This window comes from Fistularia commersonii, chromosome 28 (assembly GCF_037954325.1).
Source record: "Fistularia commersonii isolate RoL2024-O1a breed Wild chromosome 28, RoL_Fcom_v1.0, whole genome shotgun sequence".
Taxonomy (NCBI): Eukaryota; Metazoa; Chordata; class Actinopteri; order Syngnathiformes; family Fistulariidae; genus Fistularia; species Fistularia commersonii.
Window position 1 is genome coordinate 7,069,520 of NC_141311.1, and position 27,041 is coordinate 7,096,560.

Consider the following 27,041-nt stretch of genomic DNA (forward strand, 5'->3'; position numbering starts at 1 on the left):
GTTTTGATAGGACAAACAACACACATCACATTAAGCTCCATTAAAGATATTAAGATTTTATTTCTAGCATTTGTAGACAATGCTTGACAAAAACTTGAGGGTTGACAACCCGGTTGGAATATTCCTCGTTTGCAGGCATTAAGTTAAAATGAACGACCTTATTCTCTTACCTTTAATTACTTGGAAAAAAGGGTTTAAAATCAGTCTGTAGTAGCTAAAAATCTAATATGGCTATCAGACTAAAAATGGTTTACCTGACGCTGGAATGTGCTCTGTTGCCCGGTGAGGGCCATTCTGAAATCCCTTGAACTTCAGGCTGATCTTTACTCCATTGATGATCTAGTGAAATAAAAAGCTTCTGTAATAAACATAAATACTATGTATACATTTGACGTGGATTCAGAGTCATACAAAAACTGTTGTTTCTCTTTTGTAGCGGGGGCCCCGCGACAAAGCTAACAGCTAGCTCATTAGCCATTGACATTCGAATGCCGTTAGCCGCCGGAGGGAACGGTCAACAGTGAGAACGCTAGTTTGGGGCTGTCTCTCGTGCTAAAAAGGGCTTAACTGAAAGTTATTCAAGCTGTAAATGACAATAAATGGAATGCCCTCGAAGTGTCAAAAAACAGCCCGCAATCCTAGAAACACAGCCTTACCGCAAGGTAACCGTTTCTTTCAAGGTTAAAACGGAACGTCGTGGGATTCCCACAGAGTCCGGTCCTTGTCCAGATCTAGCGGCGTGTCACGTAAACCTCGCGAACTGAGCGCCCATTGGTCGAGCCTTGACCGCTTCAATTTTTTGGCCAATTAAGGTCCAGCAAAAGATCTGGACGCATAGCAACATCTGCCCTCCCCACCCCCGCCCCTCACCGCGCTCGCTCGAACAGGTGTCCGAAGGCCTCGGGTTAAAATCACATGATTTGTGAGTCATCAACAGAAAATGTGTCGGGGTGCAAACTGTAATAATGTGTTGTAACTTTGTAATAAAGAATTAAATTATTGATCCCGCTGAATGTCGCGCTAGCTGCGTTTACATATGTTGGAATTGGGGGGCGGGGGGGGGGGGGGGGGGCGCTGTTAGCCCATAGCTGCTATCTGATACCAAAGCCTTTGCGTAGAAAACAAAAATGTCATTTTTGTCTCGTATAATTTCCAAACATGTTTCGTTCGCTTCAACATCTTGTGATAATGCAGGATACACGGCAGATAAGACGAATGAGTGACAGAATGAATGTGATCGTTATCGATGCCATCCAATGTTGACCTTTGTGGTATTACAAGATAATACAATCTTAATAAGTTTTATTTGAAACACATGTCTGTGGAGATTCTTGACGAAATCTTCTTGACTTAGCGACTGGACTTGAAATCCTTCACTTGAAGACGTTTCACCCCGTCATCCGAGAGGCTTCTTCAGTTCCGATCATTCGAAACAAATGCATTCGTCCGCATGCAGGGTGCCGCTTATAAGAAGGGCAATTTACCAAGTTGTTACGTGGTTTCTACCAAATTCCCGCAAACATACCAAAGCGTTGACTGTCAAACACGACACGGACACTAGGTGGGGGAGTCGACCCACCGCCTCCTCATCCTCAGCCGGGAAACCGCGTGAAGTTTTGGGCCACGCAATCGAGTTGCCTTGTCAAGTAACACAATATCAAAACAGCCAATGGGCTCTTCGGTTTTTCAAAATAAAATAAAATGTGAGGAGCGAGGGTACAAAGTGTAGTAGACCGTGAAATCACTTTGATGTGACGCCAGACATATGCTTCGATACATACTCACTGGACTGTCCTCTTGAACATGCCGATAAAAGAATGTAAAGGTTGTTCACAGAATGTGGATTTATTGTTAATAGTAACATTATCGGTAGTGATGAAGTAAGCGTGTTGGATGACTAAGCCATGGGAGTTTCGTGACGGAGACTCGTCGGAAAATATCTATGCTTTGGTTGGGAGAGGAAACGGCGACTTCGGTTTAACCGGGAAGCTTTTACTTTGAAAGTCAGTGCCGGATGTTGTATTTATCGTTACGGCTAACTTGACGGCGACGGGGGGGGGGGTGTAGGGAGGGAGAAAAGTGAGTTGTGGAAAAAGAAAAGTCAGCAAGCTGCGTTCAAAGCTGAGACCAAACACAAAGAGGACGGCGTTCGGACCCGAAACATCACTTTTTTTCCCCCCTCCTCTCCGCTGTCGTCAGATACAACCGCCTAAAAAAAACGCTTACATAAGTGGCGATCCGCGCTCGGGACGTGTACGGCAAACTTGCCCCGACTCCCGGTTGTTGGCGTTAAACTTGCGAGATGGTTTTTCACCGGCCGTGGTTTGCGCTGCTCTTGCTGCTGCCCCTGAACGCAGCGCAGTACCAGGGCGACAGCGGAATAATCACCCCGGATCACGGATTTTGCCAGCCGATCTCCATCCCCCTGTGCACGGACATAGCGTACAACCAGACCATCATGCCCAACTTGGTGGGCCACTACAACCAGGAGGACGCGGGACTGGAAGTGCACCAGTTTTACCCCCTGGTGAAGGTGCAGTGTTCGCCCGAGCTGAAGTTCTTCCTGTGCTCCATGTACGCGCCCGTGTGCACGGTTCTGGAGAAGGCCATCCCTCCCTGCAGGTCGATCTGCGAGAGGGCCAAGCAGGGCTGCGAGGCTCTCATGAACAAGTTCGGCTTCCAGTGGCCGGACCGCCTGCGCTGCGAGAACTTCCCGGTGCTCGGCGACGGGCAGATCTGCGTGGGTCAGAACGACTCCACGGCGGCCACCGTCCCGCCGATGGTGCCCGTCACCGTGACCCAGTATCTCCCCGGAGGGCCCACGCCGGACAAACCCTTCCGATGCCCGCCCGTCCTGAAAGTTCCCCCGTATCTGAACTATAAGTTCCTGGGGGAGAAGGATTGCGCGGCGCCCTGCGAGCCGTCCAGGAGCGGCGGCTACATGTTTTTCACGGATAAGGAGATTTATTTCTCCCGCATCTGGATCCTGGTGTGGTCCGTGCTTTGCTGCGCGTCCACGCTGTTCACGGTCACTACCTACTTGGTGGACATGCAGCGCTTCAGATACCCCGAGAGACCCATCATCTTCCTGTCCGGATGTTACACCATGGTTTCCATCGCCTACATCGCCGGCTTCTTCTTGGGAGACAAGGTGGTGTGCAACGACAACTTCGCCCCCGATGGCATCAAGACCATCGTCCAGGGCACCAAGAAGGAAGGCTGCACCATCCTCTTCATGATGCTCTACTTCTTCAGCATGGCCAGCTCCATCTGGTGGGTCATCCTGTCGCTCACCTGGTTCCTGGCGGCGGGGATGAAGTGGGGACACGAGGCCATCGAGGCCAACTCGCAGTATTTTCACCTGGCCGCCTGGGCCGTGCCGGCCGTCAAGACCATCAGCATCCTGGCCATGGGTCAGATCGAGGGAGACGTTCTCAGCGGCGTCTGCTTCGTCAGCCTCAGCAACCTGGACCCCCTGCGAGGCTTCGTCTTGGCCCCCCTCTTCATCTACCTCTTCATCGGCACCTCTTTTTTGCTGGCCGGCTTCGTGTCGTTGTTCCGAATCCGCACCATCATGAAGCACGACGGCACCAAGACGGAGAAGCTAGAGCGCCTGATGGTGCGGATCGGGGTGTTCAGCGTGCTGTACACCGTGCCGGCCACCATCGTCATCGCCTGCTTCTTCTACGAGCAGGCCTTCCGTCCCCACTGGGAGCGCAGTTGGGTCAGCCATAACTGCCGGAGCCTGGCCATCCCCTGCCCCGTGCACTCGGGGCCACGCATGACCCCGGACTTCACCGTCTACATGATCAAATATTTGATGACTCTTATAGTGGGCATCACGTCCGGGTTCTGGATTTGGTCCGGGAAGACCCTGCACTCCTGGCACAAGTTCTACACGCGGCTGACGAACGGCAAACACGGCGAGACCACGGTGTAGACCGAACCAGGCGAACAGCAGGGGACCGATTCGTTCTTGGTTACCTGTTCCAAAGAGTCGCACTGTGTTCTCCTGGCATTTGTGTTTGATTCAGCTGGAGATCCAGTCACGCTTGCCAATCTAAGCGTTATGGCTTGACAAAAGGGCAAGCTGGATAAACAAGGAATGAACCTTGTTATTTGACTGTCTGAACAAATAACAAGCATGGCGAAGGATGCCATGTGCTCAAATTCTCTCCTCCCCCTCCGGCTATTTTCTTAAAACCAATATAATCTTGGGGGAGAACGATGATCCAGGAGCCAGGAACACGGGAGGGCGGGGGGGGGTAAGGAATTGAGAACAGCTGATTATTCTCTCTATAAACATTTCACATGTCATTAAATGAAAATGTAAATAGTATTTGTAAAAACATGAAATTATATATTTGTATTTAAAAAGTAAATATGTTTCCTAATCTGCCAATGTACCTGCTTCACTTTTGCACTGTAAGAAAGCTGCGTCATATAGATTTAGCCCCCCCCCTTTTTTTTAGCTAATCGCTGGTAATCAGTCATTTTTTATTTTCTGTTTTTTATGAATACAAAGAATGTCTATATATTAGTGTGTTGTACGATAGCCGAGAGGTTTACACTGTGGCTCCTCCTCCTCCTGTTCCAACCGAAAGAAAACACGGTACAAACGTGAAAGTTGACATCAGAAAAAGAAAAAAAACACATTTCCAAGCTCGCAGGAGTTTGGGAAAAAATAAATAACGTGAGAAAAAGCTGTTCGGAATGTCTTGGAAACGGGCTTCTCTGGCGCCCGCGCGTAGTGAGTATGTGTTTCAGTTTGGATTGACTGATAAAAAAAATCGTTATTATTTTTTTGTGTTAATTAACATAAATAAATGTTTATTTTGTATCAGACCACGATATTTGTCATCACTTCAACTAGATATACTAGGATTCCCTTTTTTTCCGGATTCATACAGGTGTGATTCCTAAAAGTCAACAAGTTATAGTCGACACGCTGCGAAAGACCTGGAAATCCACCTGCGCGATTTACATGTGATTATTGCAATCGCTTCTCTCCGCCATGCTGTCGTCCCCGCAGGACGAGGGTTTTGGTGTCACACCCGCACACCTGTTGCCTCAGACCAACAGACAACAGCAAAGGAGTTTATTGGAATTCCTAATGAAAATGAGTCGAGGAAACGGCCGATTTTGAATACGGCGGCCCAGTTAATCACCCTTTGACATTTCTTTGAATGTGCCCCGAAAGCTTCTCGCCGCGCCGCATCTGAAGAGGTTAAAGAATGCGAACGGGACGCCTCCAAATGGTGAGCCGCTTCACACGTAGGCTCACTTCCTCATCCAGCGCTGAACAAAAGGAGAGGGAAAGTTTTTTCCCTCCTGCTGTTGGGTGGTTAAAGTCAACAGCCGGATCATCTGGCGGGAGAAATCTCGGCCGTTGGTTAGGTGTGAAAACGTTCCGCGCGTCTGTTTGCCTAAAGAAAGAACAAAAAAAAAAGAAAAAAGAAAAACCAGGTCGTAGGGCCTCGCTTTCGGTGTCGCTCCCCCCGCTCGCCCCGGTGCTCACCGCCAAGCTGGAATCCCCCAAGCCATACATGGCTGAAATCGAACCATCTCAGTGGTGATGTCATGAAGTCGATGGGTGTGTTGAAGAAAGACGATCCCCCGGCCTCGGAGCAGAGGAGGCCTTGGGCTGGAATCGGGGGGTTTGGGGAACGGCTTGTTTTCATATCAGTCTCCTGAGCGCCAACGATTTCACGAGGTAGTTCTGACATGAACATACAAGGTTGGGGATTGTGGGGCGGGGGGTATCCTATCGCCGCTACTCTTGACCTATCGGACATGTGTGTGTTTGTATTTCTTTAATCCCTGCCAGAGATGAAGAGTTAGAACAGACAGTTAAAATGGTTTCAAGGTAAGAACAAATGCTCGGTGGGATGAGGGTGGGGGAAGAGGGCGGGGAGTGGAAGGGGGGAACGGTAGGGGGGGGGCGTGATTTACTGTACATAAATCAACCTGCACTTCTATCTATTCTACCCTGTACGCCCCCGCCCCCGCCTCAGTCCTCCTTCCCTCTCCGCTCAGATGAATGGGGGGAATGTGAGTGAGTCAGTGGAGCGGCGCTGGGCCTTTGCCTAGTGACAGACAGTCTCCAGTGCGCTGCTCACTTCAAAGCGCCGCTGAAACCTGACTAGCTCCTTGTAAACAGTGCCGCCTGGCCCGAAGGCCCACTTCCTGCGCTTAACTCAACTTAATGGCTGGCTTGTTTGGCTTTGCACTGAAGCAGAGAAACGAGTGAGGAGCGAGAGAATGAAGGGAAGGAGCGTGTGGGTGGGGTGCTGGTGGTAAAAAGAGAGTGAGATTGTTTTTTGGGGTTAAAGGGAGGGAGGGGTTTGGAGGGCTTGCTGGAAAACCAGCATTATTGGGTTACTTTTGTCTCTCTCCAGGAAAAAATATCAAAAGGGAGCGGAAAACAATGAGAATCTGAATGAGAAGAGGCTTGATTATGATTTAGCCGATATGTCAACTGGAACCGTGGATGCCAGGTTATCGCAACTACTGTAAATGGAATCAGATGCTTAGCATTTGACTCATGCCTGGCAAAAAAAAAAAGAGAAAAAAAAAGAAAAGGGTATTACATGACAAAAGAGCCGCGCTGATTTGTCTACCTGTTTATCTCGTACGCACGCGGGGAAATTGAAATCATTAACCGCCCTGGATTTTCCACAGACGCAGCGACGGCGCTTCGCACGCGGCTTCGTCGGTGACGAGGTGGTCGCCCTCCAGATGAGATATTCCAATTATCCGACTGTAGGTCCGTGCCCAGTTTTTTTTGGTTTTGTTTTGTTTTGGGTTTTTTTCTTTGGCAGCCGTCTCCAGCGCCGCCGAACTTAGATCTTAAATCTCGCATGCAGCCGTTTCCTGCTCGCTCGAGGGCAAGAAGGGACAAGCCAGGGATCAGGGGTAAGACAGGAAGAATGCTTCTGGAGTTGATACTATGATGTCGCGCTTATTGGAAGAAAGCCTTACAGAACAGGATCATATTATTTGTGGAAAAAGAAAAAGAAGGCGGCACAGTGTTCTCACTCTTGCTCCGAAGCTTCCGTTCATGTTCATGTCAATGCGCCGCATGCTTCCTTTCTCTTTCTTTTACTTTTTTTTTTTTTGGCTTTCCTGAGCGGTGTTATTATACAAATTATATCTGGCCTTACGAAGGGGGGTTTCGAGGCACGGCAAACAAAGGAAATCAGGACGGAGGGAAATAGAAAAATGGGGGGAAAAAAAAGGAAAAGAGAAAAAATCCAGACGTGTAGTAAGTCTGCTTCTAATCAAATCCTGGCACAAACTCAAGAAGAACTCTGCTCTGGAGGTTAACTCCGGATTAGTTGCAGTCATACATTATCGAAACCGTAGGAGAGCGGCTGAGATTTTCCAGAGCACGCACGACATCTATCTGTCCCGCTCGCCCCGGAACTCTCGACAGGAAGTTCACCACGTTCTTTCTTCTTCTATCGTTGCTTGTTGAAGGTCGCAGGAGCGCTGCAGGTCGACGTGAGAGGGAAGATTTTAAAACCGACATCCAAACCGGGAAATTCTGACCAGCCCTTCGAGGAGGTGCTAGAGAAAGTACCGACACTTAGGGAGATTGCGAGGGGAGGGTTAAAAAAAAAAAAAAACCTTCTCTCAAGTTTGTTCCCCGATTAAAGACTTATCCAAACGTGACAAACGGCCGAAAAACCTCTGGTGACTGGTGAAGCTGCACCATTTGTCTGGGGTTTTATTGCTCACATAGACCACTCGGGAGTGGGAGGGGGGAGGGGCGATTGACAGGAACATAAACACACACCGCAGACTGGAAGAGACTAATTCTGCAAAGGTGGAGATGGTTTCGCTTGGCCCCCGTCCTTCAGGCTGTATTTATTATCAGGGTAGAGAAGTTAAGGACTACACAGAGCTTCTCCAGCTGCTGAGCGCAGAGGTGCCGACAGCAGCTGTCTGGCAGATATTTTGGGAGCTTGCAGCCTGCCGGGGATAATAATGGGCTTGATTGGGAGGGAGGAGTGTGTTTGGAGGCGAGGGAATGGTTAATGTGCATCCTGATACCGCAGTGTGTACACAGCCGAGCCACTCGTAAACTCTCAGGGTGACGGTTCGAGAAGCAAATGACGGCGCAAGTGTTTGGCGTTTAAAAGCTACTGTGACACACCAAACACCAGAACTGGTGCCATAAGGCACTTCTTTTGGTTCTAGAACAGCTGTTTAGAAAGGTGCCATGTTGCACCTTGACCACCAACTCCTGACCACAACAAAACAATAATAATAATTATTAAACAACACCTTTTAATTGTGAAGTATTCTTTGTCAGTATAAAATAATTGGTTAATTTACATAAATATATTTGTATGTATGTGTGTGTGTGTATAGAGGTGTGTATATGTATGTATATACATTTATATATGTACAGTGGGGAGAACAAGTATTTGATACACTGCTGATTTTTCAGCTTTTCCCACTTGCAAAGCATGTAGAGGTCTGTCATTTTTATCAAAGGTACTCTTCAACTGAGTGATGGAATCTAAAACAAAAATCCAGAAAAAAACACGCTGTATGATTTTTAAGTAATTAATTTGAATTTTATTGCATGACATAGGTATATGATCATCTACCAACCAGTAAGAATTCTCACAGACCTATTAGATCTTCTTTCGGACGCCCTCCTGTTCTCCACTCATTACCTGTATTAACTGCACCAGTTTGACCTTGTTACCTGTATAACAGACACATGTCAAGACACTCAGGCAAACAAGCTCCAACTTCTCCACTATGGTCAAGACCAGGGAGCTGTGTAAGATCATCATGGATAAAGTTGTAGGCCTGCACAAGGCTGGGATGGGCTTCAGCACAATAGGCAATCAGCTTGGTGAGAAGGCAACAACTGTTGGCACAATTACGGTATTAGAAAATGGAAGAAGTTCAAGATGACGGTCAATCTCCCTCGGTCTGGGGCTCCGTGCAACATCTCACCTCGTGCGGCATCGGTGATCATGAGGAAGGTGCAGGATCAGTCAAGAATTACATGGATGGACCTGGTCAATGACCTAAAGAGAGCCGGGACCACAGGCTCAAAGAAAACCATTAGTAACGCACGACGCCGTCATGGATCCGAATCCTGCAGGGCACACAAGGTCCCCCCTGCTCAAGCCAGTGCATGTCCAGGCCCGTCTGAAGTTTGGCAATGACCAGCTGGATGATCCAGAGGAGGAATGGAAAAAGGTCATGTGATGTTATGAGACAAAAATAGAGCTTTTTGGTCTAAACTGGCCTTGTTTGGAGGAAGAATAATGATGAGCACAACTCCAAGAACACCATCTCAACCGTGAAGCATGGAGGTGGAAACGTCATTCTTTGGATGCTTTTCTGCAAAGGGGGACCGGACGACTGCACCGTATTGAGGGGAGGATGGATGGGGCCATGTGTCGCAAGATCTTGGCCAACAACCTCCTTGCCTCAGTGAGAGCCTTGAAGATGGGTCATGACTGGGTCTTTCGGCACGACAAAGACCCAAAACACACAGCCAGGGCAACTAAGGAGTGGCTAGAAGAAGAAGCGTCTCAAGGTCCTGGAGTGGCCTTGACAGTCTCCAGACCTGAACCCAATAGAAAATCTTTGGAGGGAGCTGAAAGTACATTTTGCCCAGCGGCTGCCCCGAAACCTGAAGGATCTGGAGAAGATCTGTGGGAACGGGACAAAATCCCTGCTGTAATGTGTGTGCAAACAAGAAACAGCTGATCTCTTTAATTGCCAGCAAAGGTTTCTGAACCAAATATTAAGTTAGTTTTTTCTGATGTATCAAATACCTATGTCATGCAATAAAATGCAAACGAATTTCTTAAAAATCACACAATGTGTTTTGCTGGATTTTTATTTTAGATTCCGCCACTCACAGTTGAAGAGTACCTATGATAAAAAAGACAGACCTCTACATGCTTTCCAAGTGGGAACAGCTGAAAAATCAGCAGTGAATCAAATACTTGTTCTCCCCACTGTGTATATATACGTAAATATTTACTTACATTAACAAATTGCTTAAAATTGTCAAAGAACAAATGTAAACAGTAGAATAGAATGGGCTTTTGATCATCCCACAGTGGGGAAATTTCAAATATATTCACATTTATATATACATATATACATACATACACACACAAACATATATATATATATATATATGTATAATGCGTGTAGGTATGACACTATGTTGTTGTGTCAATAGATTTCACAGGAAAAGTTTTAATGCGCATGAATAATAGCTCTTTGGTCAGTATATTAGTCATTCACTATAAATAAGTCATTCATTTTTACATTCATTGATAGAATAGTTGCGAGGAGCCCTGTGGTCATTGTTATGAGGACACGGTGATCAGCATCGAGCGACAGTTGGTTGATATGCTGGTAGATATTCAGTAATAGCTGAGAACACTGATGACTGGAGGACGAATGTACGTTTTCAAAGTTACGAAACACTTTGGCGAAGAGCGTTTTACCACAGTGCTTACGTACATGGAATAGAAGGTCCAATTACAAGGCGAGGTCCTTCTGAGGACATGGAGGAAGATCTTGGGGAAAGTGCAGAATTATCTCAGTCATGGAATAAAATCCAACATGTTTTTTCAATGAATGAAGAGGCAATTTCCCTCAGACAAACATTTACGACGGACGCTTCCTGTTGTCGAACATCCTCGCTGTAAATCTCGCTACGGAAGCGCAATTTGCATATTTGAAAAGCCACTTGCTGTAATGCTACTGTACCACTCCGGGTGATGTTTACATACCTGAAGAAAAGAACTTCCTGAATTCCTTCTAAACCTCGAACGAATGCAGAGGGTGAACTTGGCATACCAAATTTTTAACTTTTTCATAAATATTACACCGATATAGTGAGGTGTATCACATATTGTCAGTGAGATCGGCCTCACGTTTGCAGGGTTGCTAGATTTATGAGCACAAAATGTATTTACCGGTGGACACAATGAAAGCCACATCAATCTCTATGAAGTGCACTACGTGTGATATAAATTTAAAAAAGGCCACTGAGGGGTGAAAAAGTTCAACGGCAGCATTATTTATTGATGAAGGTCGGTAAATTTTACTCCGGCTGTACGGCTCCTGCGGATACTCGGGACACCTGTATCTGCAGGTAAAGCAGTAATGCTCTAATCGGGTCTGACTGGAGTCGCTCTCCCGTGAGCACGGCGGCGGCCCGAAGCTTTGATGATGACTTATATAGAGTCTGCTCCTCTGGCAAGCGCTGCCCCCCCTACGTTTTAATGGAGGCCCTCTTAACAGCTCTTTCTGAGGAATTTACAACCCCGGCCCCATCCCACTCCGGTCCGAGAGAGCCAAGGCGGGGAGGGAAGCACACTGAGGCCTTGTCCCGACAGAGCCGGCCGTGGAAATGAATAGCTCCGGGCGAGGCGGCAGCGGCCGAGCCCCCGCGCGGGTCGGCCCGTGCCCGTTTTGTCCTCTGTCTCCCGCGCGCACGCTCCGGAGCCGACGTTCGACGGGCGCACATATGACTGAATGAGCGAGCGGTTAGAGGAGGTCTCCGGCTCTGCAGGATCTCTCTGTAATTTCACTCTGCGCAGCATAATCACTTCCATGTGGGCCCACACCAACAACGCGGTAGTGGAAGGGGGCCTCTTTGCTGAGGTGGGAGTCAAACACAGACGCTCACAAATGTTCCTTCTTGTTGCATCGCTCACGAATAAATAAATCAAAATCCAAGTTTAATTCGTCACCATGTCAGGCAAAGTTAATTCTGCCGCCGCCCGGGGATTCGATTTCAAAGAGATACAGTGATACAGATCTAAATGTCAACCCGGGACAGCCCACGAACGAAAGTCAAGAATTTCTTTTTTTCTCTGAGCCGGTTGTTTAGGTAAGACGCAGTGTTTCAAGCAGTGCTCAGCCAGTATCCCCCAGATCCTGTGAGCTGTTTAAATATTATGTTGCGAGTGACACGTCGGACTCGGGTCGACTCGTACGAGCGGAGTAATGTACACTCGCGTGGGCATCGGCGCCACGTTTCCCAGCTGGCGTATACATCGGGTCATGTTAACAATCCCTCGCTTTTAAAGACGTAGCCGGAGTGGAAAATGGTTTCAATGATAAATAACTCTTGAAAAGATGAAAGAAAAATGACAAAGTCATGGGACTGGTTTTAATCAGAGCTAATCTTGAAGTTTGTTTTCCAAGAAATTAAATCCTAATAATACTGTGCTATTAAGAGAATGTGCACGAATCCGTTTAAGGTGCAAGCAAGGTGGATGGATAGTTTACTGAAGTGTTTGCAGGCGCAAGGCAAGTTAAGGTAGCCATGGTTACCATCTAAGTCCAGAATAATGGTCATCCAACTGAATTTAATCTGCTCATTCTTTTTAATAACGTACCCCGTTTTTTTTTTTTTTTTTTAATATGGCCAGGGGTTGGAAAGCAGACATGTTTGTGATGATAGCACATCAGTTGTACCATCTGCTAATATTTAATAGATTGCAGTTGGCTAAATCCACAAAGAGCAGTAAACCTCAGAGGTGAGTCATTTTCCCCCCGCCGCAGCACCGCGCTCCAGATCATAGAGTTCCCCCACCTGCCAAATCCCACTTGAACCCCCGCTGCTGAGCCTCTTCACAAACGCAACTCGCTGCGAGGTTTTTCCACATTTGCTCCGACATATGACGTTCTCAGATCGTGATTGCATTTTTCAAGCATTGCAACCCTTAACTGAATCATCTCCAAATCAGATAAAGTCTTATTATCGCAACGCTGACTTTGGAAGGCCTTGGAAAGAGCAGAGAGCCTGTCACACCCAATAATGGATATTAGCAATTTCCTTCGGAGCTGTTCGGAAATGTCCGGGGTTTTTTAAAATTTGGTTCGGTTTTGTTTTTCTTGCACACTGTTTCTTTTATGGTGGCTCTGGTTACACATGTTGAGCTGTCGGCTGGAATGGCCCGAGGACTGTTGGGCCAGACAGTCACGGTCAATGTGTTAAACCAACAGACCGCAAAACAGCCAGGCATTCTGCACAACAGAGTCAGCGTTTAAAGACGACCTCCGCAAATGTCATTAACTGTTTTGGGCAAACAAAATTAAATCAGCCATAGGAAGGAAGGCGTCTTTTTTTTTTTTTTTTTTTTTTTTTTGGCTTACAGACAAGTTAGGACGTCCTTGCTTTGATTTGATCTGAATAGAGAATACATTTCCAAAATGCACATCATCAAGAGAAACGCTTTCTCACCAATAATCTGCACAACCGTAATTTTGGATTCAAGGATTTGATGACTTTCTAAAACGTGTTAATCCATGTATGGTCAATAACACCCCCTGCTGCTCTGACACATATACTGCATTAATACAATGCCTGGGTTGATCCTTTCAAAACACAAAAGATAAACATCTTATTTTTTATGCAGTGTCGGTTAGTTTATCATTCATGTTATACTTTTTTTTTTGTTTTGATGAGAGACTAGTATTCGGGCTTGTATGTTTGTTTATCATTATTATCATTAATATTATAGCCGTGGTCAGGTGCTTTGTGATTATGTTCCAAAATGCGATATGTTAAAATTATCATTATTATTGTAGTAGGAGTACTATTTCTAATTAGTTATTGTCGTTGTGTAATTTTATCTACTGTTTAATTGCACGCCATAATTTGTAATTTACACAAGTGCAGCTGTATATTTATATAAGTTCGATTCCAGAGTGCCGCCGTTTCTGGGGTCATTTGTACACACTGGGGTGGTGTTGGGTGAGAACGGCGGGCGAGCGGCGCAGCCAGGACGGCCTGAGGCAACGCTCTGTTTGTCTAGTGAGTCTGGACACCGATGTGAGAGAGTTCAAAGGTCAAAGGTCAGTTTAAATGTTACATTTTTCACAATTACTTGGAAGCTTCATTATGTCGTCGAGGGGGGGAATTATTTATGAACCGAGCATGTGTGGAGAAAATGAGAAACCCTTTTAAATCCCTCATTCCCATAGTTAATTTTCTTGTGCGCTCATAAACAGATGACAATTTAATAAAGGTACTTTGTGTCACGTGCAGTTATACAGTTATTTTAACCACTTTGCTTTTCTTTTGGAAATGAAGGATGCGGAACACGGTATTAACAACCTGAAGAGCAGCGTTATCCGCTGTAACATAGCTACAGCGGAAAGTTTCCAAAATAAACTTGTCCAGAGAAAGTACACTGTTTGTGTACACGCTCACCATCCAGACCAGACGGTTGAGCCAGCAGCAACACCGCGGAGGAATAATGGGCCGAACTCGCAGTTTTAGATCATTACTTTGAAGGTCTTCTTTGTAGTACTCTTTGTCTGCTTTCTCTGCCTCTTTCTTGAAAACCCAACATTACTCAACCAGAATGTCACACTGCATTATTCTCACACCAGCAGGCGGACTGTACATCCAACGCAGGGGCAAGTGTTTGCCACTAGAGGGCGCTGTAGCTGTAGAAAACAGCATTCTTACAGAAATTAATCTTGGATTCCCGCAAGTGAATGTTACATGAATTTGACAGACTACAATTAGAATTGCATTTGTCATAAGATGAAGTTATGAAATGGGCAAAATTGTGAGATTGTGTGGATTTGCTGGATGTAGAAACGAAAGAAGTATTTTTGAAGGAAGAGGCAAGCATTTTGTTTTCATTTGATCAGCAACACAGCAGCCACTTTCTCGAACCGTTATTAGTTTAAATAAAGACCAAAGGTACAGTCCGGTGATGTCTGATAAAGCAAAATATATAATGAAATCAAACCCAGAGTCACGTCTAGTTGTAAATTTTAGCTAAAAGTCGCAAGAGATACCGCCAGAGTTTTGTAACACAGGTACAATATGTGTTGCATGCGCTAGAGACGCCCTGCGTACAACAGAATACCAGTTCACGCGCCATCTCACAACAGGAATCTGACCCAAGCTGATTATAAGACATGTGTGATGCATCACGCCATTGAGACACAACTTGGGGGCACAGGAGAAAAGAATGTCTGGATTATTGAAGACCTTCCTGGATGCTGATGGGGCAACATGGGATCTCTGGGCTTTACCTGCATCACCTCCAATCCGAGACAGAAACACACTCAACCGGCATCGCATTAGAAGAAATGCAAACATTCTTTATCTATGGACTGGATGTTTAGTCTGGGGACCCGCTGCAGACGGCTCTTAAACTATTTCCCCCCCTTAAGAAAAAAAAATCGCAGCCGGCTGTCATACCTGCATACCGTTGGGTCGTAAGAGCTGCGGGAAAAAGACAGGGTGACCGTGGAGGTAAAAGGTTAGTCAGCAGACTCTGCTGACTCTGTGTGCAGAGCGGCCTTCCGTCTAAACTCAAATTTTTCTAATGTGCTGGGGTCTGCCCGAGGGAAACGCAGCCTTATCACTCTGTTTTCTTTTAATGAGCAGATCAGCAGCCTGGAGTTCATGCCAACTTTCTCCCTGTGTGTGTACTTTTTCTCAGGGAGCTGTCATGTTTTATTTTCAGCTTTGAGGAGACCCAATTACACGCATTGTCTATCACGGTATACAGCTAAAAAAAAACAAAAAACACATCATCAATTTGCTTTCACACACTGACACCGAGATATTTCACTGCCACTGTGAATTGTGGCGCCGCCTGCATCAGCCTTTTAACGCCGACACGATCAGCCTTGTTATCTGTGGCGTGACGGCCCACTGTATATCTGGAGACACGCTGCTGAGTCCTGGACACAGGTGAGGTTGCAGGGTGAGGTAAACGCGGTGGTGGCGGATTATCTGCAGGATTCATCAGTCCCTGCCTGCTACCTGTGCACGTTGTGGCCTGCAGCGACACAGTAGTGCAGGACAAAGCACGTCAGCTTGTGAATTTTGGCAACGGAGAAGGTGGCAGGTAGCTGAGCTGAAGGAGGCTCCGGCAAGTCTTGGTAACCTAATGTGTAATTTGATAGGATTTTATAAGAGAAAGGAAAGAATGAAAAACAGGAAGATTTTCACAACAAAGGGTCTTATAAACACATATCTTATTTTAAGTAATAGTGACACAGTCTAATAGAGGAAAACTGCATTGATGACGCAATTAACGGCTTATTAGTAAATGTTTAATCTGTAAAAACAAAACTAAAACAGGCTCTTCACTGGGCCTTTGTGTGTGATCACTGACTTGGAACTGATGGGGCGAGGAAAGGGGTGATGAAGACACGTATTGCACTCATCAATGCACTCCTGCAGTTTTCTGGCCGCGCCGAGACGGTCGCGCCGAAATTTGGACGTCACGTCCAACATTTTCCCCCGAGGATAAATCCTTATGATCCTAATATTTTCCGCAGATATCTTCGCAGTTTTTCATTGGGTTGGCCGTCTCAGCAACTCGTGTACGTCACACACTCTCCAGCAGTCCCCTCTTGTGACATTATTTACCATCGCAGCTGCTGATGAAGTGACGCCGTCACCCTGGAAACGGCCACCCTGTGTGTGTGTGTGTGTGTGTGTGTGTGTGTGTGTGTGCTGGGAGGATTACACCGCGCCTTGGCAGATGTTCCCACTTCAAGCCACATGGGATTTATGGGCCTTTTGCTCACCATCACAGATTTACAGTCAAAGAGTGAAATGACCCACCACATCGAGGGCGTCGCAAAGTTCAATTGTGGCGTTGATAAGTGAGCCGGTAAACAAGGAAATAGACAAATGGCTGCGTATTCAACAAAAAGCAACCTTTGGCTGGGTGGGCAGATAAGTACCTTCCTCTCGTGCAACTCCCAGCCTCTCTGTATACCGGACCTGGGCATTTTACGGCCCGCGGGCCACATCTAGCTCGGTTTGCTTTTTTATCCGGCCTGCCAAACTATTTTCTTTGGACATTTTAATAAGTATTTCCAATCGATATTGAATTTAGAAACTCCTTGTTTTTTCCTTTTGTTTAATTTTGTACGGATGATTACAAACAAAATAGTGTCGGTACATTTATATAATCATAGATTATTTTATAGGTGAAATAAAATGCAAAAAAATGTAAAATTCAAGTTGTAATTTTCATTTTGTTTAATTTACATGCACATAAAAAAATTAAATAAGAAATTTGACCCGCCAGCAAAAATAATTTCCCACCCCTGCTGTATACCGTTAAGGTTTAAGAGAGTTACTCCACAGATAGGGCCGTGTTGCCCTGCTTGTAATTAGCAGAAAAAAAAAGAAAGAAACAACAACAGCAGTTTGCAGTGTAGGTGGAGTAAGTGAGAACCAGGGGAGGGTTGGAGGAGTGGACATGTGCAGAGAGGTGTGAGGAGCAAGAGCAAGAGCTGGCTTCGCAGAGGCTACATGGGAGAGACAGTGAGTGTTGGGTTCGCCGGCGGGAGGAAGCAACGGACCAAAGGAGAGCTGATTATCAGTTTGGGAAATGACTGCGTGTGTTTCTTTTTCCAGTTCTGGCCGGAGAGCAGGGCGCTCTTGAGCAAACATGAACGGCAATGGCGGTAAACAGCGGTACATGTCGACTTTAAGGATGCACATCAAGCCACGCCGTGGCTCCCCGGTGACAGGGAGTGGTCAAGGAGCCCCAGAGGCCGATGGCGCAGGGAGAGGTAAGGCCTGCTGGAGGGACGGGGTACAAGAGCGCGATTGTCTTGTGCAGAAGACTGCTCAGTTTCATTTGAAAATGACTGTCAATGTATTAATAGACATGCCTGAACATGGCAATTGCACCACTGTACGTCTATTTTCACACCTTTGTTCTGCAGAAGTCCCAGTCTGCAGAAATTCAAACCCCGCCTTCTCATGCAGCTGGCCATCAGAGCTGAAGCTTCTTCTTAGCCAAATGCTGCAGCTCCACTTGTCAAATCCATCCATGCTGGAGATGATTCTCATCATGATCTAAAATTGGAAAATCCTGGCTCTCAGTGCAGTTCGGCTGAATTTACTGTTTAAACGTGACGGGTATCTACCGAATTTAACTGTATGAGGCACAATTTACGCTAACTTACTCAAGTCAGTAAGTCAGTTACTCGTCGATTCACTTTTAAAGACACACACCCGGCATCTCGTGCACCTGGCTGTCAAATAAAGAGCCGCTCTTTTTGTTGACACACTCAAAATCTTTAAAGAACGACGAGAGCTCACATGTATAAAAAGTCAGTTTGCTCAAGAAACTCCTGAGGGTTCGGCAAATACTGTTGAAGGCCTTTTATATTTTCCTAATCTACCTCAAAGCCCTGCAATGTATTATTTGAGTCACTTTTGGACCCAGTTGCTCCCCTAGCTTTCAATTTTATTATCATTAACCCCTTTCCATGAGCTCTGGTGATTTGTGGGACAACACCAGCTTTCCTGCGACCTTTTTTCCTCCTTGGCAGAATCTTACTTCAACTTGCCCTGGATGCTTACTGCGTATTTCCAAAAGCCTGATCAAGTTGCTGATTTTATCCCGTAAAACCTCAATCGAATTATCATTGAACAAGGGGAGATCAGCGGCTTTCTGAGTCTTCTGTCGTGTTCAAAATATTGAATAAAAAAAAAAAAAAGCTGAGCCATGGTGTCAGAGGGTAGTGATCTGAGTGTGTGTTTGCAAGGAAGAACATTGGTGCAAAAACTTAAGAATATTTTCACCAAAAAATGTGAAACAACATGCTATGCAAATTCTATGTACACCCGTTGAAGGTGTGTGCATGAACTTGCCTGCTCAGAATTATACACGTGTTTTCTGTCTTTGCAACAGTAGAGCACCTTCATTGTATTCGTAACTGCTCTGGCAATTTTACAAAAAAAAAAAAAAAAAGGAGTACAAAAACCTATCACAGTATGTAACATTTGACTGAGCCTAAAAGTAGCCAAACCTTTGAAACTATTACAATGATATAATGACAATGCTTAAAAATGCTTAAGATGAAGGTATGCTTAAAAAACAAATAATAATGTTATTGACTGTGGGGATATACAATCATGGGGCGAAAAAGAAAAGTCAATGATCTTTTCCAACCGGATCAAATTCAGACTTGTTTGGACATACATTGTTTCCAAAGTATAGTCATGGAGTAAATATATATTTTATTTGTCTTTTTTATATTTACCACAACAAATATTTGTTGTTTTAAGATTTCGTGAAATCCCCATGGGGAGAACGCATTATGCAACAAGGCTGTGTTTTGTTACAGCATCAGGTTTTGTTACCGCTTTCTAAATTTAACATGCAAGTCATGGGCATGATGGAATTGGGGTCTGTTTACTGTACATCTTTGTAAATGTTACATAATAACATACTATTTCACGCGACATTTCTTAAAGTTACATAATGTTTACCGTAATATTACGGTTCCTGTGATGAAATCGACACAGAGTTTGAAAAACTGACTGGAAACTGGAGCGGCGGAAGGCGGTTACCCTGGGACTAGCATTTATCCAAAAAAAAGGGGGAAGTAAGTAGATGAGAAAATGAAACACGGCAGTCAGTGTGAAGAGAAGTGAAACCCATTGATGTGGTTTCTGTCAGAGGAGCATTTGAAACAAAACAGAGAAGGGAGATGTGAGATGAGACTTCATGCCCCACTGTGCTGCATTTGAGACTTTGGGTACCTTATGAATCCGGAGTTTAAAAAATTAGGGAATCGAAGGACGAGCTTGTGTTGACGCCCCAATTGTTGTTCTACGTTCTCCTCCAGCGGCGGGTTGTCTTCTGCCCGGCAAATGTCTGGAGCCGCCCGTCTTCGTCAAACCCCTGACGGACTGCACTGTGGACGAGGGGGGCGACATCACGCTGCGGGGCCTTGTGGCCGGGGTTCAACCCATTCAAGTGTCCTGGTTACACAATGGTGAGGAGAGAGGGGCGTGCAGTCCTCACACACACACCCACACACACCTAGAGGCCTTCCTGAACTCCTCTTGGTCAATCAGAGGTGGCGTGAAAGCCATTTTCACTCTTTTTCGATTCGTGCTTCGCCAACTGCATGATGGAGAATCTCCCGAGCCGTGTGTTGAGGTCCTCATCAAGTTTTCTTTTTCGCTTCTTCTGATTTGAAGGTAAGGCGGCCCGTTTTGGGCATTCCTCTGTCAGAGGCGGCGATGTGGAATTTGTAGTGAGCGGCTGCCTGCCAGAAGACGCGGGGGCCTACACCTGCTTGGTGGAGAACACGGCGGGGAAGACGTCCAGTTGCGCTATTGTGTTCGTCAGAGGTGAGGTCCGGCGAGCGTTTGGTGAATCATCTTCAATTAACCGGTATTTTTGTGTGGTAATTCCTTCTTTTTGCTCCATCCGGAAATGAACCCAGACCTGGAATCCATGTTCGGGATAGACGGTTCCAAGTTAAAGCTCCCGACCGCCTTGTCCAGGCGCATTGTGGAAAATGGAAAGTCTCAACAGTCTCCCAAGCCACAAGAAGTCAGGGGGTCGATCTGCAGTTCCCCTACCGACTCTGAAAAGCAGAGCCCGGTCTCCTCTCCGAGAGGTAATCGTGATGTTTTATTCATTTGACTGTCATTGTAGAAGATCTCGTCACGTCGGGACATTGAAGTTTTTGTCGAGCAGGAAACCATCTTGGTCGCTTGACCATTGTTTCGACTTCTCCCGGATATTGATGTTTTATTTAGTAAAAAGGAAACACATCATTTCCTGTCTTGGTATACGGCTCTGGGAGGAGACTGAGAACTCCCATAACAATATAGACCTTTTTGCTACACAATATAAGGGCTCATTCCCCGGAGGACCTTCGGCGGGCCCCGGTATCACCGTCTGCTTCTCAGAGTGCGACGCCACACCTCCATCCTCCGTGGTTCACACCCACCTGTTCTTCTTGTTTCTCCACAGAGGTAGTCCCGAAGAAGAGAGCCAGTTCAGGGAAAGGTGAGGAAGGCACTTTCATTTTCTCATTTCTCTGATAAACGACTATGGGATGCACCTGTTTCTCCTTTTCCTAACCAATCATTTCTTATTGTTCTGTGCAAAAATGGTCCACTACCAAATCTAATGGTCATAGCAGTGCAACTTGGTTGCTATAATATTGAATGTGTGTGTGTGTGTGTGTGTGTTGTGTGTGTGTGTTTGTGTGTGTGTGTGTGTATGCATGTTTCACTTCCTTCTCAAAGTACTGTGGCTTGAACCATACCACAAACCTGTTGAGACCTATGGTGTCTGTTCAGCCGAAAAGGAGAGGCAATAATTTAACGGCTGATGAAGAAAGCACATTTTAGATGATCAAAAATGCTTGAATTGATGTGATTACCGGAGATATCTCACGTTTAAATTCATTGACTTTGGCCCGGGAGGAAAATTTTCCATGCAAATCTAAAAACACTTCATTAGAGCTCTGCCTGGAGGTTTTCTCCGCTCCTGATGTTTGTCAGCATTAATGAGTTTGAAATAGAAAAATGTGAACAAAAAAACAATAGCTCTAAAAGATAGGCGTATTGGTTTGCCTGAATACATCTGACTCCACAAAGGACGTTGTGTGTGTGCGAGTGTGTCTCTCTGTTTAGCATTTGTTGCCACTTGACACACACGGTCTTCTCCAATGCTGGAAAACAATGCGGCACACTCCCAGCCTCACGTCACAAACCACACCAGACAATTTAAGCAGAAATTCTCTCCACGCTCTGTCTTTATCTATTATGCCACCCTATATGGCTTCCTTGTGGTGCTTGGTTATTTATCTACCGCTTCCACCGCTCCATGAGTCAGCGCACTCGAGAGTCCGATCGTTTTTTCTGTTTCATCCGGGCAGGCCCCGTGCTACAGTTTGAAAACCCTCCCCTGCATCTGGAGGTGACAGCGGGCCTGGCAGCCCGTCTCACGTGTTGCTTCACCTGCAACCCGCCCGTGGTGTCCTGCTGGATCCGAAACAAAGAGCAGGTGCTGTAATTTAAAGGCTAGTATTCCAAACTTTCTGCCCCCACCTCCCCCCATGTAGTTGCTCTCGTAGATCGTCCCTCCTTGCGACTGTGCGTTGTGGTTGCAGGTCGTGGATGGTTCGGAGCTGTGGGCAGAAAACACCGACCACAGTAGCACACTTGTTATAGCGCAGGCCAAGCCGCAACACGCCGGGCGCTACACCGTTTTAGTAAAGGACCGCAAGAGCTCGGTGCAACACACGCTCACCCTCTCTGTTATAGGTAAGACACTCCACGCCCCGCAGCGTCAAGTGGGACGAAAGGTCACTCCGCTGTTGTTTACCCTCTCATCAGACAGGCCGCAGCCTCCCGCCTGCAGCCCAATCATCTCCGTCGTCTCCGCAAGCAGTCTGGTTCTGTCCTGGTCCGGCCCTTGTTACGACGGCGGCAGCGCGGTCCTTGGTTACGTGATTGAGGCGAATCGGCAAGGGAGCGCGACGTCGGGGGACTGGACGGAGCTGACCGCGCAGTGTAAAAACACCTCCTACAGAGTGTGCGCCGGGCTGCGGCCGCGTGAGGAGTACTGTTTTAGAGTGAGGGCTCGTAACGCGGTGGGCGTGAGCGAACCAAGCCCGGTTTCACAGGTGGTCAGGATGGAACAGAGGGGTGAGGCGACATTTGTTTTTTCGGACAACTGAAAATAGCGGCAGGTAACTGAAGCTCCTGTTGCAGCTTTTTATTTCTGCGCATTCAGATCCAGGCAGGCCGCAAGAAGAGGAGGCGCCGCAGGCATATCAGTGCGTCACTATCGACTCTTCTCACAAGGTCACAGATCACTATTACCTGCAAGAGAAACTGGGAATGTAAGTACGAGATCATTCAATCTTCACGCATCTTTTTCATTCTCTTTTCATATCCCTTCATATTTCACCTCAGAAGGGAAGAGCTCCCGGAAACACACAAAAAATGGTTTCGGGCAACTGAAACAGCAAAAAATGAATACTTTTGAACACAATTAATTTACCCATCACGCACTGCGGTTCACTCAACTCCACCACAGGGGATGCAGAAGAAATATCAATCACAAAAGGAATGATGGGGAATGTATGATCATAAAAACGTACAGGATTTAAGATACTTGGTGTACCATGAGCAGCACGATCATTGACGGGGACACATAATCCCCATTTTTCCAGAAGCGAGTATTTTTTTATATTTTCTCTTCTTTAGGGGAAAGTTTGGCCTGGTTTTCAAACTGACCCACATGGAGACGGGGCAGGTGTGCGCAGGAAAGTTCTACAAGGGCCGACGGACCAAAGAAAGGGACGCCGCTCGTAAAGAGATCGAGCTGATGAACCACCTGCATCACCCGAAGCTGGTCAGCTGTCTGGCGGCATACGACCACAAGCCCGAGATGGTCATGGTGATGGAGTTGTAAGTAGTTTAGATGTTTTATTGCAAATATGAGCACGTGGGTGAATTCTTCGTCTTTCTGTGTGATGAAGTATAAAAACAGACGGCCTCTGCGTCCGTCCGCAGTATAGCAGGCGGGGAACTCTTTGAACGAATAGTGGACGACAACTTCGAGCACACCGAGCCGGCCAGTGTGCAGTACATGCAGCAGATTCTGGCGGGGGTCGCCTTCATGCATCAACAGAACATCGTCCATCTGGACCTCAAGCCCGAGAACATCGTGTGTGTCGACACCACCGGCACCTCAATCAAGATCATTGACTTCGGACTGGCCTGCAAGCTTGGTTTGTCGAACAAAAATTGATATATAGTCGTTAAGTTAACCAGAATAGTCAAGTCAAATCACAACACAATTATCTGATGACCCTGTCCATGTAGAGCAGGTTTTGACCACACTCTTTAAAATGATTTACGAAAACCCAACAGTTCCCCACGAGAACGCGAGCACTGTGCAACAGCGGCAAGGAAACACAAGCTGTGACTGGGCAGAAAGCTTGAATCGATCTGAGCGCAATGCAGGCGGCCTTCTGCCTCGACCGGTTTGGGTAGAAAGAAAGAGAGCAAGAGAGAAGGACGGACAGATAGAAAGAAAGAGGGAGATAGAGACAGAGGGAGGTAGGAGGGTTTGGAGGGACATGTATCTTATTCACAATAACAGTAGTCATGACAGGTACATGGTAACAGCTGAAATGATTCATTGATAGCTTTAGTACTCATAAAAGAAATAATAACAGCGACAGCCTGGCAATATCACGGGAGTACATCTACACCCTGTTAGTCAGCCTTATGTGCATTTTCTGCCTAACAGATGACAAGATCCCGCTGAAGGTCATGCACGGGACCCCGGAGTTTGTAGCCCCCGAGGTGATCAGCTACGAGCCGGTGTGTTTGGCCACAGACATGTGGAGCATTGGGGTCATCAGCTACATACTGTGAGTCTCAACACTTCGTCAGCTGCCGGGGGATAGAATATGTGTTGGGTTATTGCGTGATTTGCTCCCTGAGTCACAAAGATGACCCCAGTGTGACCTATGAACAGAGGATGACCGGCCATCTCCTCCTTGGTGGTAAATACAGTTTAAAGTTGTGTAAATAAGTGAGAGTACTGTTGAAATTGTGTGGGAATGCCTCCGGGTTCAAATTAATGAGCTCCAACGTGTAGAATGTGAAATGTGCAGATTCTTTGTTGTTTCGTTCATCACTGACGCGGACCGATCTATTACAGAGTCAAATGTTTGTCAGATATTCAGCAGTGTCATCACCGCTGTTTAGAATTTTATTGTAAACAACGAAAAGGGCTTTGTATTCACAGCAAAATAACAGACAACTGTTGACCTGTGTTTCTAACAAAAAAAAGTTGAACACACTGTATTTATTTGAATATATGATCTGATATCATTTCCAAATTCACTAATAATGAAGGGATCGGGTAAATCTGGGAGCGGTTGAATTGGCCACCTGCCTATCAAACTGACCTTTCACGTCGGTCAAACGTAACACCAGGAAACCACTTTGGCCGTTGAGCCGTTGAGCCGTGACGGCGACGAAAGCCGATAGCGAATCGACCGCCGTGCCTGTTGAGCGTGCACAGAGTTTTAACACCATCTAGCGGATGGGGGGGAAGCGGGGGGGCGGGAGAGCCGTGTTCTGACACCGCTCTGTCTCTGTCTTGGTTGTCAGATTAAGTGGCGAGTCTCCATTCCAGGGAAGTGGCGAGGCAGAAACACTGGCCCTGGTCACCGCCGCCCAGTGGGAGTTTGATGAGGAGAGCTTTGATGATATAACCGACGAGGCCAAAGACTTCATTAGCTCCCTGCTTAACAAGGACACCAGGTGATGCCGTTGACATAACCGATCCCGGCGGTACTATAACCATGCCATGAACTTCACACCGCCATCTCAGACAAGTAGTTTTGGTAAAGGGAGCATCCTGATGGATCGCTCGTGGGACCGCCTGTAGACAAATTCACGAATTCACTGGAAGCCTGTCAACTGTAAATAAATAGGCTTTGGTTTATGCGCCGGGAGACAAATGAGATGAATTGTATATAAGGGTTTCTTTTTTCATTTGTAAACTTTGGCTGCTAAATGGAAAATTCTGATGAACCGAGGGGTCAGAACTGCCTGATCTTGAACAGCTGCGTGGGAGAATTTATGGATTTAATGGAGATGGAAAGTTCTGCTGCCATGTTGGGGCACCTCGATCAAAGCCCTGCGAGCCCGTAGGAAATTTCAAATATTTAAAACAAAAAAATTAAATTAAATTAAAACAAATAGTTTTAATTTAATGGTCTTAAATGAGGATTAGGGACATTTTCCTGTTTGCTTTCACACACAACTGTTTGTTTTACATCCCTAATTCAGTTGTTTGTCTGAAACTCATCCAATCAGTATCATTTTGACTTTTAACTCCCCCACCACCAAACCCCGTTTGTGTCCCAGGCGAAGGATGTCGTGCAAGCAGGCACTCGGTCACCCTTGGATGGCAGCGTTTGACTCTGGAGATCAGGCCGCCACCAAGAGCCTGTCCAAGGAGAAGATGAAGCGGTTCCTCGCCAGACAGAAGTGGAAGGTGGCGCATCTTAGCTAATTACATTTATATTGTTTCCTTCATTGTCTCTTAAAAACTCGTTTCCTCCCACCAGAAAGCCGGCAAGGCTGTGCAAGCACTCAAGAGAATGGCTTTGCTCTCCAAAAGCGACAGTTCCGGTTCTCCGACCAGCCCCGGAGAAGGTGCGGCCCTCGCATTCTTCATTTATCTCCCCATCAGAAGTCTTTTTGTCCCGCGGCCTAACCTCGGCTCCCATCTGGTTTACGTCTGCGTCCGTCTCTCTTCCCCCTCCCGCCCTGGCTCAGACTCCCCCCTCACGCCGGAGACGGAGCATGCTCTGCAGTCCTTGGAGCGCAAGATGCAGGGTCCGCCGCGGTTCACCAAGGCCTTGGAGGACCAGAAAGTTGCTCCGGGATCCAAAGTCCATCTTTCATGTCACCTCGAGGGTACACACTTAACGCCCATATGAAGAAACTGCGTGCTTGCAAATCTTAAAAACAAATTCTTGGCTCAGAGTTTATGTAATACACTGTAGCAGATGTTTGGAGGGAATCCAGAAGATACAGATTTGCCCCGCCTCCAATCGCAATCCTGATCAGACCGTCGAGTTAATTTAAAACATGAAACAAACCGAGTAAAACTCAACCCTCACATCCCAGTGTCCCCCATTAGTTGTGGGATTATGATCTGGTTTACAGAGACGTGCCCGAACATGTGATTCCGCTGTACTCACCCCTCGAACCTCTCCCCAGGATACCCCGATCCAGATGTGGTGTGGCTGTGCGGCGAGGAGCCAGTGGAGGAGTCGTCCTCGGTGCAGATTGACTATGAGGAAGATGGTAGCTGCACACTGATCCTTGCCGGCGTAGGCCCAGAGGACGCCGGTGTATACACCTGCCGAGCAACAAATGACCACGGGGAGACTTTCTCCTCAGCCAGACTGACTCTTCGACAGTAGATTCATTCATGCATGCGTTTGTTATTTACTAAACACTTTGAAATGTATAGTAAACTCTTGATAAAGCTATCGTGACATGACATGGTGCAAACGGCCAACATTTCTTCATGAAACTGAGATCCAACCTACATTTTTATTCTTTGTTCTGAATAAAAACATATATCACTCCTTTAGCCCCAGCTCTGGTGGATCATTTCACAGATGATTTACAGGACGAGAAATCCATCTGGAAGGTTTTGTCTTACAAAGAAAAGGGT

General features: G+C 46.5%; 2 protein-coding genes across 3 annotated transcripts; both read left to right on the top strand.

The window, feature by feature from the left end:
• The first annotated feature begins 2,069 nt into the window (after window positions 1-2,069).
• fzd2 (frizzled class receptor 2) lies at window positions 2,070-4,845 on the top strand. Its single transcript, XM_086176048.1, has one exon. The coding sequence runs from the start codon at window positions 2,303-2,305 to the stop codon at window positions 3,938-3,940; it is 1,638 nt and encodes a 545-aa protein (XP_086032174.1). The 5' UTR covers window positions 2,070-2,302; the 3' UTR covers window positions 3,941-4,845.
• Window positions 4,846-17,279: 12,434 nt separating this feature from the next.
• On the top strand, window positions 17,280-26,955 carry mylk5 (myosin, light chain kinase 5). Of its 2 annotated transcripts, XM_086175621.1 has the most exons (18): window positions 17,283-17,320; window positions 17,414-17,571; window positions 19,642-19,791; window positions 20,000-20,152; window positions 20,248-20,424; window positions 20,784-20,819; window positions 21,697-21,824; window positions 21,931-22,084; window positions 22,157-22,468; window positions 22,557-22,665; window positions 23,033-23,236; window positions 23,342-23,559; window positions 24,084-24,207; window positions 24,956-25,108; window positions 25,718-25,847; window positions 25,921-26,008; window positions 26,132-26,272; window positions 26,579-26,955. In XM_086175621.1, the coding sequence occupies exons 2-18, from the start codon at window positions 17,448-17,450 to the stop codon at window positions 26,782-26,784; spliced, it is 2,607 nt and encodes an 868-aa protein (XP_086031747.1). In that variant the 5' UTR covers window positions 17,283-17,320; window positions 17,414-17,447; the 3' UTR covers window positions 26,785-26,955. The 2 variants fall into 2 exon arrangements, with proteins under 2 accessions (XP_086031746.1, XP_086031747.1); XM_086175620.1 differs by having other exon boundaries at window positions 17,280-17,320; window positions 25,921-26,272.
• The last annotated feature ends 86 nt before the right edge of the window (window positions 26,956-27,041 follow it).